Source organism: Scylla paramamosain, chromosome 26 (assembly GCF_035594125.1).
Source record: "Scylla paramamosain isolate STU-SP2022 chromosome 26, ASM3559412v1, whole genome shotgun sequence".
Classification (NCBI taxonomy): domain Eukaryota; kingdom Metazoa; phylum Arthropoda; class Malacostraca; order Decapoda; family Portunidae; genus Scylla; species Scylla paramamosain.
The window spans coordinates 13,162,501-13,175,822 of NC_087176.1; the positions used below are offsets into that span (position 1 = coordinate 13,162,501).

General features: G+C 42.1%; 1 protein-coding gene across 2 annotated transcripts in view; it reads left to right on the forward strand.

The window, feature by feature from the left end:
- The first annotated feature begins 10,275 nt into the window (after positions 1-10,275).
- Positions 10,276-13,322, forward strand: part of LOC135113755 (uncharacterized) — a 31,692-nt gene continuing 28,645 nt past the window's right edge. Inside the window, exons 1-2 of one of the 2 annotated variants that reach the window (XR_010274979.1) lie at positions 10,276-10,510; positions 12,976-13,163. Coding sequence is in view for 1 of the 2 variants with exons in the window: in XM_064029331.1 (XP_063885401.1) it covers positions 12,389-13,163 (775 nt within the window). In the remaining variant the exon portion in view is untranslated. Of the gene's footprint in view, positions 10,511-11,165; positions 13,164-13,322 lie in introns of those variants that run through there. The other variant, XM_064029331.1, reaches the window with a different exon arrangement.

Genomic DNA, 13,322 nt, shown 5'->3' on the forward strand with positions numbered 1-13,322 from the left:
TTCCAGTCCTTAAGGAAAACACCTTCCTTCGGCTCTGAGTCCTTCTCGCTGGTCATTGGCCAAAATAACGACCTCTACCATTGGCTCTTTCACCTCATTTTCTGGCATTTCATTGGTCATTTCATCACCCCAAAACCTAAAACGTGATCCACTTAGCTCACATAAATATAACCCGCATGGTAGTCTCACTCTCAGTTCAGAGTTAGTCCCAGTCAGAGTTTAGTCAGTCCCCGTCCGAGAGTCAGTCAGCAGTCAGTCTTGGTCTTTCACTCAGTTCCGCTCAGTCACAGTCAGTCTTGACAGACGCTGCTCAGTCATCATCACGTGTAGAAGTTCATATCACCTCAGAGAAAGAGAACAATCAGTCATCACGTTATAATCTCGTCTCGAATCAAGCGTGCACATTCTCTACTATTAAATCAAGAATAACTCTCATCATCGTGTCTTTTACTCGCACACATCGACAATATCATCTTACAACCCACGACCTCCAAGCTACCAGAAATACCAAGCTCACTACCGGTCCTCCACGCTACCAACACACCAAGCTCCTCATCTGATCCAGCTGTGGCAAGCATCATCATCAACTGGGGCGAGTATCTCACCTAAACCAAGAACAGTAGTGGAGAAGAGAAGTCACACCAATTCCAGAATAGTGGTAGCAGCGGTAGTCAATCAAAACAAGGAAACATTTATTTATTTATTTTAATTTGCTCTTCGTTTCGCTTAGTTTGTAGAATTATAAGAATAGTAAGATAAGATCACTCATACGCATGCATACGTACATACATAAATACATACATACATACATTTTGAAATAACTAGATATTGTATTATTGGCTATTTTGAAAATGCGGGAAGCAGAAGGAGGAAGAGAGAAGAGAAGGAGTTAGTTGAAGAGGAGAAAGACAGGAAGAGGTGAGAAAATAAGGAAGGAGAGAGAGAGAGAGAGAGAGAGAGAGAGAGAGAGAGAGAGAGAGAGAGAGAGAGAGAGAGAGAGAGAGAGAGAGAGGAGGAAGGTTTGAAAGGAAGGCAGATGGAGAAAAGACGGGAGGAAGAGGACGGAGGAGGGAGGAACGAAGAAATGGGAGGAGAGGAAGAAGGAAAAAGAAAGGAAAGAGAAAGAAGAGGAGGAAGGAAAAAGAGAGAGAAGGGAAAAGGAAGATGATGAAGAGGAAAAGGAGAGAGAAGGAAGAAATGAAAGGGGGAAGGAGGAGGAGGAGAAAGAAGGAAGTGGGATAAAGTAAAGAATGAGAGAAGAGGAAGAAAGAGGTTAAAGAAGGAGAGAGAAACAAAGGAAGGAAAAAAACAAAATAAAAAGAAAACAAAATAAAAGAGGAAGAAGAGAAAAAGAGAAGAGGAGGCAAGATACGTGATAAGCATGAGAGAAAAGGAAGAAAAATAGGAGGAAGAAAAATAAAGAAACTACGTATTCTGGGATAAAGAGAGAAGAAGGAAAGAAGGAAGAAGAAAAAGAAAGAAGAAAATCAGATAAATATACATAAGGAGAAGGAGAAGAAGAAGAGAGAAGGGAAAAAAATGAGAGAGAGAGAGAGAGAGAGAGAGAGAGAGAGAGAGAGAGAGAGAGAGAGAGAGAGAGAGAGAGAGAGAGAGAGACTACTACTACCACTACTACTACTACTAATAATAATAATGATAATGACAACAACAATAACAAAAGTAGCAACAATAATAATAAGAAAATAAAACAAATAAACACGTTACAATTACCTTTATCGTTGGTACACTGTAAACACACACACACACACACATTTGCACTGAATTGTTTACAAAAAGTTCTATCCTAGCCATTTTTCCACCCCCTACCTCGTCCCCAGCCCCCTCGCCATCCCTCTCTCACTCTCCCGCTCCCACGCATCCCATCCCTCATCCCCCCTCCATAAAAGCTGATCTCCACACCGCCGCCCTCCTAACTAGTTGTGCACTTTGAAGAGAGAGAGAGAGAGAGAGAGGGGGGGGGGGGAGTGATCAGGGAAGAATCAGGGGAAGTGATCAGGGTAGGTAGGCCGCTTAATCTGTAATGACCTGCTATGACCTGTAGTAGTGTGTCTCGTTAAGGTTATGGTTCTCTATGCAAGACAGAACAAGGTCGTGTTAGGATAGATTAGTTATTGTTACCTAACCTAACATAACATAATCTAACCTCAAGCTAACCTAATGTAACCTAATCTAAACTGACCTAATCTAATCTAACATAACCTTATCTAAGCTGATCTTGCTTAACCTTACCTAACCTAACCTAACCTAGCCTAACATAACTCAAACTGAAACTGACGCACCTTAAGCTATCCTAACTATCAAACCTAACCTAACCTAATGAAACAAACTTAACCTATCTTACCTAACGTAACAAAACATCAACTAATCTAACTAAACCTAACCTAATCTAACCTAACATAGCATTGCGTAATTTAACCAAACCTGTGTGTGTGTGTGTGTGTGTGTGTGTGTGTGTGTGCGCGCGCCATTGCCTGTAGCCGCCTTGTACAGTCTCCACTCTCACTCCCTCTCTCATTGTTTGCTGGTGATGGTAATTCTCTCTCTCTCTCTCTCTCTCTCTCTCTCTCTCTCTCTCTCTCTCTCTCTCTCTCTCTCTCTCTCTCTCTCTCTCTCTCTCTCTACTCAATATGCAAGCGCGGTGTTAACTTTTTGTAACTGGTAAATTCCATCATGTGTCCGTGGGGCCGGTGGAGGAGAAAGCTCTTACTGCCAGCCCCCAGAACCCCTCCCCCATTAGACTCAGTAATGGAGTTGTTAGTGCTGAGTCAATCCTCTTCTCCTTTCGTCGTTTCTCTAGAGTGAGTGAGTGAGGGGTTGGCGCCATGTATGAGTCTCCTCCAGCTGTTTCTGTCCCTTGCACCTTCATCTGTGCCTCCCGTCCTTTGCAGTTCTCCCACAATTCCGTCTCTCTACTTTGTCTTCCCTTCGATCTTCTGCCCTTATCTTCTTTTCTCCAGGCTCTTTTAATCGGTTCCTGGTCTTCTCTCTTTACTACGTGACCAAACCATCTATTTCTTTTATCTTATCACTTCCGTAATGCATTCCACTCCCCTCCTTCTCAGTGCCAAGTCAATAGGGAGCTTTGAAAGATTAGATAAATGTATGAAGTGGGATGACAGATAGCTTTTTACACCATCCCTTGTTTAATTATGTTTCTATGTTCTTATGTGGAATCATGAAAACACTCTTGAAAATCGCAATACCTTCCACTGGAGCCTATTAAACTATCACTGGAATCATGAAAACATCCTTGAAAACCGCAATAATTTCCACTGGTCTCTGTTAAATTACCACTGGAATCATGAAATCTATTTGAAAACCCCAATAAATTCCACTGGAGCCCGTTAACTGAAATCATGAAAGCACCTGAAAACCCCAATAACTTCTGCTGGAGCCTTTTGAATTACCACTGAAATCATGAAAACACCTTTGAAAACCTCAACAACTTCCAGTGAAGCCTGTTAAACTACTACTGGAATCATGAAAACACCTTTGAAAACCTCAGTAACTTCCGTTGGAGCCTGTTAAACTACCACTGGAATCATGGAACTTGGAATCATGAAAACACCTTTGAAAACCTCAATAACTTCCGCTGGAGCTTGTTAAACTATCACTGGAATCAAGAAAATACCCTAGAAAACCTCAATAACTTTCACTGGAGCCTGTAAGAAGTAGTGCAGATTGAGCGTCGTTTAAGAAAACAGACATTAATGTTTAAATATCATAATTCTTGCGTCATTTCTCTTTCGTTGTCAGGTTTTGTATTGCCTTGTCTTTATCATTCCATCCTTCTCCCTTCCCTCCTCCTCCTCCATTCCTACTTTCCCCTTCCCTCTTTCCAGTCTTTTTCTCTCCTTCCATCCTCCCCTCTCTCCTTCTTTTCCTTCAGTCTCTCTCTCCGCCTCCTGTTCCCTACCTTCCTATCTCTTTCCAGCTTCTCCCTCCTTCCCTTCCTTTCTCCTCCTTTCTCCTTCTTTCCCTCTTCTCGTCGCTTTTCTTTCCTTTTCTTCATTTACTCTTTTTGCTCTTCCCCTTTCCTCCTCCCTCCTACTTTCTTCCTTCTTTCCCTTTCACTTCCTTCCCTCCTCTCTTCCTCTCCTTTCATTCCTATCTTTCATCCACTCCTTCGCTCCTAGTCTTTCCTCCTCCGTTCTTTCCTCTTTTTCTCCCTTCCTGCTCCCTCTTCCTCCTTACTTCCTTTTCTCCCAGTATCTTTTCCTTCCTTCTTTCTCTCCTCTCATTCTCTCCTATTCTTCCTATTCTTTATCCACTCCTTCGCTCCTCCTCTTCCCTCCTCCGTCCTTCCCTTCTTCCCTCCCTCCCTCCTCATTTTCTTCTTTCCCTCCTTGTAACATCTCTTACTTTCTTTCCTCCTTCACTCCCTTCCCCCTTCCTCCCTCCGTCCTTTCTCCCTTTGCTTCCTCCTCCTTTCCCACTCTCTCTTTTCCTCGTTCCCTTCTCTCCTTCCAACCTCTCCCTCTTACTGCCTCCTCTCCTTCTCTCCCTTCCCCTCACCTCTCAGTCCTCCCTCCCCTCATGCTTGGCAATATCCTGCTTGTTCCATTAACAGCACAGCTCTAACCCATAAATCTTTCCCTGATTCCACACCTGCTGGCTTTAGGATCTTACTTACAGGTCTCAGGACTTTACATTCAAAGTCACTTCGCAGGCAGAAGCTTTAAAGGATAATAAGAGTGATACAGACAAGATCCTCAGGGTCAGTAATCATGGTAGGGAAAGAAGTTACTAGATGTGAGAGGTATAGGAAAAAGTTCAAGTTTGATGAAGTCAGGTTTCAAACAAATTTGGTGGAGTTAGATTTTAAGACAGAGACAGGAAGCAATTAGTTTTCAACAAGAGTAGTGAATGACTGCAATAGACTCTGTCATTGGATTATTAGTATTGTCATGAGAAAATCGTAAAAGAATATTAAACAATATGTATAGATGGGTATGATGGGTGGAAATACAGGTATGTTTTCTACAGGGATGGCTTTCTGCACCAGCCCTTGTCTTCTTGTCTTCTTGTGACCTCAGGAGTGAAACAGACAGATGGTGATAAGGCATGACATACCAAGCATCAACATTCAGTTTTGTTCTTGGTGTTTTTCGGTGTCAGAGTGTTACGGATTAATGGGAAGAGAAGAACAAGTGAAGGAAATAGAGAACAGGAAGAAGAAAACTGGAAGGAAAAAAAGAGAAGTAGAGGAGCAAGAAGCGAACACATGGGGGAATAGAAAAGTAAGAGAAGACTCAGGAAGAAGAGAGAGAGAAAAAAAAAAGAAAGGGGAAAAAAAAGAACACACGAAGGAAAAAGAGAGAACATTCGGAAAAAAAAATGGAGGAAACTAATATAGTTATTAAAAAATTTCCCCCTCTCTCTCTCTCTCTCTCTCTCTCTCTCTCTCTCTCTCTCTCTCTCTCTCTCTCTCTCTCTCTCTCTCTCTCTCTCTCTCTCTCTCTCTCTCTCTCTCTCTTCATCAGTCACGCTATATATATACCTATTTATCTATCTAACTACTTTCTACCTCAATCAATCTCTCTATCTATCTGTCTATCTATCTATGTACCTATCTATCTACCTATGTACCTATCTATCTATTTATCTATCTATCTATCTATCTATCTATCTATTTATCTATCTATCTATGTACATATCTTTTTATCTATCTATCTATCTATCTATCTGTCCATATATCTATCTACCTATCAACTTATCTCTTTCTTTACCCACTTACCTGCCTGCCAATACATCAATCCATCTATACATCCATCCATTCATCCATCCATCCACTTATCCACTTCACATCCATCCATCCAGCGCGCATGCCCATCAATTCTCAAGTGTGCGTAGCCTTTCGTTATTTAAGCTTCAGTCCTTCACACACACACACACACACACACACACATATACACACACACACGCACACACACACACATACACACACACACACACACACACACACACACACATGCTGACCCGTATTCAGAACCCGTCTAATCATCTATGTGGCCTTTGAAAATAGTCGTGGTAAGAGACATCGATCAAAGCGTTTCAGAATACATGTATATAATAAGTTATACCGATTCTAAAGCATTTTTATAGTTCTAGTGACAAATTAACAAGATTTCTACATGATTAACACTCTTGAGAACTAGACTAATCATCTCTGTGGCCTTCGAAAATAGTCATGGTGAAGTGACATGGATTTTCAATTATGTTTTTACAGTTCTAGTGACAAATTAACAGTACTTATACATCATAACAGGAGAAACAACAACATTTATATATTATTAAGAGAAGAAACAACAACATTTATATATTACTAACAGGATAAACACTCTAGAGAACCTGGTTAATTATTTCCGTGGCCTTAGAAAATGGTCGTGATGAGAGAGCGAAGCGTTTCTGAATATGGGGCAGCAGGGTCCTTTGCACACACACGGGCGTCTCCCTTCCCATCCCTACATCGCTGCCTGCCTCATTGGTTAAAGTCAGGTGACAAATCACTGGGAATTCCTGCCTGAGCCCTGCCACTTCATTACCATTCCCGCGCCTGCAAAATAGTGTGTTTATGTGTGTGTGTGTGTGTGTGTTGAGATTATTGAGATTCGGAAGCTTCTCTCTGTGTATTCTCTACTGGGTGAATTTTTGTGGTGTAATGTGAAGGTTTCTTTGTGTGTTTTTGTTTGTTTCTCTCCGTCTTTCTCTGTTTGTCTCTCTGTCTCTCTTTGTTCTCTGTGGGTGAAATTTTGTGGTATGGTGGCGTAGATTGTGTACAGTGTTTGTTTCTTTGTTTGTGCGTGTGTTTGTTTGTGCGTTTCTGTTTGTTTATTTGTCTCTAGTGTGAGGTTTGCCTATTTATCTGTTTGTTTATCTGTTTTTCTGCCTGCCTTTGTTTGTTTGTGTTTGTCTGTCTCTGTCTGTTTCCCCGTTTGTTTGTGTGTGTGTGTGTCTGTCTGTCTGTCTTTGTCTTTATTTGTGTCTTTATTTGCCTCTTTGTCTCTCTGTCTGTCTGTCTGCATGTATGTCTTTTATATCTGTCTCTGTTTTTATACCACAACTCCTGCCTTCCTTCATTGCCTCCTTCCCTCTCTGCTTGTCTGTCTCCTATCTATCCTAACACCCTTTCCTTCCTTACTTCCTTCCTTCCCTCATTTCCTCCTTCAATTTATCGTAACCCACACAGCTGTTCCTCTAAATGCTGCCTCCTCCTCTCCTTTTCTCCTTTAATCCTATTATTTCTGTTACTCCCTTCCCTCCTTCCTTCCCTCCTCCTTTCCATCTTTCCATCCCTGACTCCCTCATCTCTCCTTCCCTCCTTTCCCTACATATGTCTTCCCTCCTCTGCCTCCCTTAATCCTAGTTTCTCTCCTTCCCTTTCTTCCTCTATGCCTCATATTCCTCCCTACCCCACCTCTCTCTCTCTCTCTCTCTCTCTCTCTCTCTCTCTCTCTCTCTCTCTCTCTCTCTCTCTCTCTCTCTCTCTCTCTCTCTCTCTTTCTCTCTCTGCTGTATTTCGTCCCTCAGTCCTAACACTCCTCCCTCTATTCCTAACTGTTTCTCACTCTCACCACACATCTGAGAGATAGATAGATAGGTAGATAGTTAGATAGATAGGTAGGTAAGTACACTGTAGGCAGGCAGGCAGGTAGAGAGATGGATAGATAGACAAAGATGTATACGTAAATAGATAGATGGACAAATAGATAGATAGATAGATAGATGGATAGGTAAATAAATAGATAGATAGATAGAAAGATAGATGAGTAGGTAGATAGATAGATAGATAGATAGATAGATAGATAGATAGATAGATAAATAGATAGATTGACAGATAAATAGATAGATAGATAAATAAATAGATAGATAGACAGCTAGGTAGATAGATAAAAAGATAAATAGAAAGACATATAGGTAAAGAACGATAGATGTAAAAATAGATAAGTAAATTTCTCTCTCTCTCTCTCTCTCTCTCTCTCTCTCTCTCTCTCTCTCTCTCTCTCTCTCTCTCTCTCTCTCTCTCTCTCTGTTATGAATGAATGAGTAACCATCCCTCCTCCAGCCACCCATGGTCATCACCATCATATCCTCACCCCAAGCCACCGGCCTACTTCACCTGAGAATTCATCCTTGCCCTGATCCCCTCGCCTGAACCATTCATTCATAAGAGCATACTGCCATAATTTTTCTACGTATCCTCTCTTGATTGTTCACGACGGGAACGTTAAAACCCTGAATATTGTCGCTCCAGGACAAGTGCCTCAACTTTACCATATGATACAAAAAAAAAAAATGTATATCGAATACTTACGAAGGTCCTTCAGGTTTCCGGTTTCTTCATCTCTTCTTATCCACCTGTGAACAGTGTTGCGAACCGATTCGGAGTTCTCGGGCGATGGCTTTAATATCGTGGCCGCCTTGTCGCATCCCGACGATCTTACCACGAAGAATGATAGAATTTTCGCGCTTGTTCATGGTGAAGTCAGAGAAGCAACTGACCAGACCGTCCGTCAGTACAGGACAGGAGGCAGGAGCAGAAATAAAGCACGAACCTTCAGGTGACCTGACCTTTCCCCATCTGCTTTCGCGACAGCAGCTGAAGAAACATTAGCAAATGCGTGGAAGCTAGCCAAAAGTAACGAGTTTAAACAAGCCTGGATTAGAAAAGAAATGAATGAGGAAGAAAGAAAGAAACTTAATGAATTGAGAAGTGAAGCAAAAGGAACGAACAGTTAACACAAGAGGAAAGGGAACTTTTTTTCTGGAAAGTAATGGACCTATGGTTGAGGAAGTGGTGCATGCGAAGAGTGAAGGGTGCAGAGGCATAGCTGTAAGAGAGGGAGGGACATGGACAGTGGCATTCATTAATGTGGATGGTTTAGTTTCAGTGATGGATGAAGTGAATGAATTTATAAAAGCAAATGAACCGGACATCATGGCAATGGTAGAAACTAAACTAAGAGATTCAGAGACACCAAATTTAGGAGGGGGAAAGTACAATATGTGGATAAGGAACAGATGTGGAAAAGGAGAAGGTGGAGTGATGATGCTTGTTAAAAAGGGTATCAGGGTGGAGAGTGTGGAAAAGGCAGAAGGCTTGGTGGAAGGCCTAAACTTACAACTAATAAATGGAAGAAGAGGAAGACGATATGTCACAGTGGTGTATGTCTCACCAAAAGCAAAGGCCTGGAATAGACAAGAGCATGAAGACTTGCAGAGTGAGACAAAAGAATGGCTTGTAAAGAAAATTAAAGAAAACAACAAAATTGTTATAATGGGAGATTTTAATTATAAAGAGATAAATTGGGAGGAGTGGAACACAAGAGGAGGGGAAGACTCATGGGGAGATAAGGTTCTGAAATTGGCAATGAACAATATTATGACACAGTGGGTTAAGGAAAACACTGCATACAGAGGAGGAGAGGAGCCATCAAGACTTGATTTGGTATTATCAAAAGAAGCAGATATTATAGAAGACATGAATTATAGTTGTCCACTAGGAAAAAGCGTCCATGTCATGATAAGGCTTTTCTTTTATAGAAAAAAGAGAGGAAAGTAGATGTGAAGATTATAAAAGTGAAAGATTTAATTATGGTAAGTCAAATTTTGAACAAATGAAGAGATACTTTGGTGAAGTGGACTGGAGTACACTTATCACAGTAAGCAATGTGCAAAAGAAGTGGAAAGTTTTCATCAATATTTATGAAGGGGGAGTGAAAAGATATGTACTGAAAGTAGAGACAAAGAGAAGATATAACAATGACTGGTATAATAGAAGATGTGAAATAGCTAGGGAGGAAAGGGAAACGGCATGGAAAAGATGGCGGAGGAAAATACACAGGAGCTATGGCAAAACTACACAACTACAAGAAATGAATATGTAAGGGTTATTAGAGAAGAAAGGAAAAATTATGAGAAAGATGATATAGACAAATGCGAAAAGGAACCAAAACTATTCTTCAGATATGTGAACAGTAAAATGAAAAACAGAGAAGGAATAAGCAGATTGAAGGTGAATGGTCAAATGTGTGAGAATCCGGCTGAATTGGCAGAGATAATGAACAGGAGTTTTCAATCAGTATTCACAAAAGAGAGAACATTTGTGTGGCAGAGTGAGATGAGTGAGGAAATGGGTCTGGGGGAAATCCAAGTGACAGAAGAGGATGTCCAGAAACAGATCGAGGGACTAGACGTTAGGAAGGCCCCTGGACCTGATGGAGAGTCAGGATGGATACAGAGTGCAATCAGCAGTTGACATGGGTAATATATAATATTATTGAGAGCTCCCTAATTGAAAGTAGAGTCCCAATTGAATGGAAGAGAGCCAACATAGTGCCAATCTACAAAGGTGGTAGTAAAGAGGAGCCCTTAAGCTATTGTTACACCAGGGATATGGGTGCGGGTGGCAGTACTGTTGGAGGTGGCAGCACTGGGAGAGGCGGGAAAGCAGAGAGCAGAGACGCGTGGCCAGAGAAGAAGCTATCGTGTGCGTGCCTGCTTTGGAAGTGTTTCCCTGCCTGTTGAGTGCCCTGTTGAGTGCCTGTCGTGCCCTGGGAGACTTGTAGTGCCCCTGTGAACTTGTAAAGCAGTGTACTTGCGGAGGATTTGTCAATAAATAGTGCCCATGTTTTCCCTTGTGCCCTGGCCTCGTGTGTGTGTGTGTGTGTGTGTGTTTTGTCCCGGCGTTCAGTGTGACTTGAGGCCCCGCTGCTCTAGGTTCTCGACCTGTGCCTGTGTGGATAACACGCCTGCCCGGAGTGAGGGGTGGGCGCAATACTATAGACCTGTGTCTCTAACAAGTGTGGTGTGCAAAATGTGTGAAAGATTGGTGAAGGATAAATGGATGCAGTACCTAGAAGGAAATGAAGTGATAATAAAGCAACAATTTGGATTTAGGAGAGGGAAATCGTGTGTTACAAACTGAATTTTTATTTTAGAGTGGTAGATATAATGCAAGAAAGAGATGGATGGGCTGATTGTGTTTATTTAGACCTGAAGAAGGCCTTTGATAAAGTGCCACACAGGAAATTGTTGTGGAAGTTAAAGCATAATGGTGGGCTAATGGGGGGGAGGGGCTGCTGAGATGGAAAATTTCTTGACAGAGAAATGAGAACGGTGGTAGAAGATAAAAAAATCATCATGGAGGGAAGTCATAAGTGGAGTACTCCAAGGCTCAGTACTTGCACCAATCATGTTTAGTTTATATAAATGATATGACGGAGAGTGTGAACAACTACATGAGCCTTTTTTGCGGATGATGCAAAGTTGCTGAAGAAAGTTGAGAGTGCAGAGGACTGTGGAACGTTACAAGAAGACCTGGACAAGATATCAGAGTGGAGTTATAGATGGGAAAAGGAATTTAATTTAAAGAACTGTAAAGTAATAGAATTTGGAAAAAGTACAAGAATAAAAGGAAATTATGTGTTGAATGGTGTAAGGTTGAGTCGAGCAGAAGAGGAAAAGGATCTTGGTGTTACAGTGACAAGGAATCTGACCCCAGAGAGACACATTAGCAAAATTACTGGAGAAACCTATAAATTGTTGAGAAGAATAAGGCAGGCCTTTGCATATATGGATGAAGAGATGATCAGGAAGATGATCATGGCGCTGATAAGACCTAGACCAGAATATGCAGCAGTAGTGTGGTCGCCATACAAGAAAAAGGATATAAGGAAGTTGGAGAGTTCAGAGAGCAGCTACGAAGATAGTACCAAGTATCAGGGACTTGTCATATGAAGAGAGACTGGCAAGGATACATCTAGCAACATTGGAAAAGAGGAGAGAAAGGGGAGACTTGATTGCGATATATGAAGCATGTGAGGGAGTAGAGGAGGTGGACCAGAGCGACTTAATGGTCTGGGATACACGGGACACTAGAGGACATGGAAAGAGGCTGAAGAGGAATGCTTGTAGAAGAGACGTCAAAAAGTATAGTTTCCCATATAAAAGTATTGATGTATGGAACAGTCTGGATGAGGAGATAGTAAATGCAGAAAGTATACATGGATTCAAGGCTAAGTTGGATATTAAAAGATATGGAGATGGGACAGCACGAGCATAGCTCTTTTCCCATAAAGCACAGCTAGGTAAATACACACATTGCTTTAACTGATGTTTTATCTGGACAAAATTAAGAAGCAAGTTGATTGTAATTGTTGTATTGTCTTGTGTACTCCTTGTTGTGAATAAGATTTTGTCAAGAAAATAATAATGATAATAATAATAATAATAATAATAATAATAATAATAATAATAATAATAATCTCCCTCTCTCCTCTCACTCCTTATCTGACCACCGTGGTGTTCAGATGGGTTGTGTTGTTCCTCTCCTACTGCTGTTACTACTGTTCGTCTTGGAGGGTCCATGGCTGCTACGTTAGGGCTTTGGGTCATGGTTTACTCAGGTCTGGCCACGCTTTCCATGGTCGAGGAGGACCTACTGCAGAGCAAGGATGAGGACAAGGGTGTGAGGCCTGCAGTAACTGCTGTCTCTGGAATAAGGCAGTTACCTTCTCTGGTTGTTCGTTACTCCAGCCTACCTCCACCTGCCAGTTGTCATCCTCTGGCTGCCTCTTCCTCCAAGCGTTTGATGTGGACTCTAGTGAAGAGGACTTGCCCCCCAGCCTCGAAGTCTTCTCGTGTTGGTGAGGGTGGTGATGTCTACATGGATTTTGTGGAGTGGGATGACAGTGACTTCCTACCCCTATTGCCACCCTGTCCACTCCTCAGTGCCTCACCTGCTACTGTCTTGCTTACTTGGCCACAGCCTTCCTATTCCCGCTTCCATGTTTTCATGCCATGGCTGGAATATGCCAAACTTAGATTTGAGGGTAACCCAGGAGTTGATGTTAAGCTGCGATGGCTAGCGGAGGTGGATCGTGTGTTCAGTCTAGATTGTATCCTGGCGAAGGTCAGAATATTTGTGGTCACCTGTTTTGTGTACATCTCTAGGAAGCGTCCAGACATTGTTCAAAGGGTGATGGCTGGTGAGTTTTTGGCGTTACCACTGGTAGTACAAGATTCTCCGAAGAGGCCTCATAAGTTCCCAAGCTACCTCACCACCTGTTACCCTGTAGAGATCGACCAGTCCCTCAGTAAGAAGCTACCAGTTTACAGTGCCCACCACTTTCATCAGAAAGGTAAGCCACCAAACCATATTGTTTCTACCTGGGAGTCTCCCAGACCTTTGACTTCAGTTTTCTTCCATCGTTGCCATCTTCTGAGGTACATAAAATGGTCAGTGATTCTCCGCCATGCTACAGGTGTTGGAGGATCAAGCACATGTCCCATTAATGCAC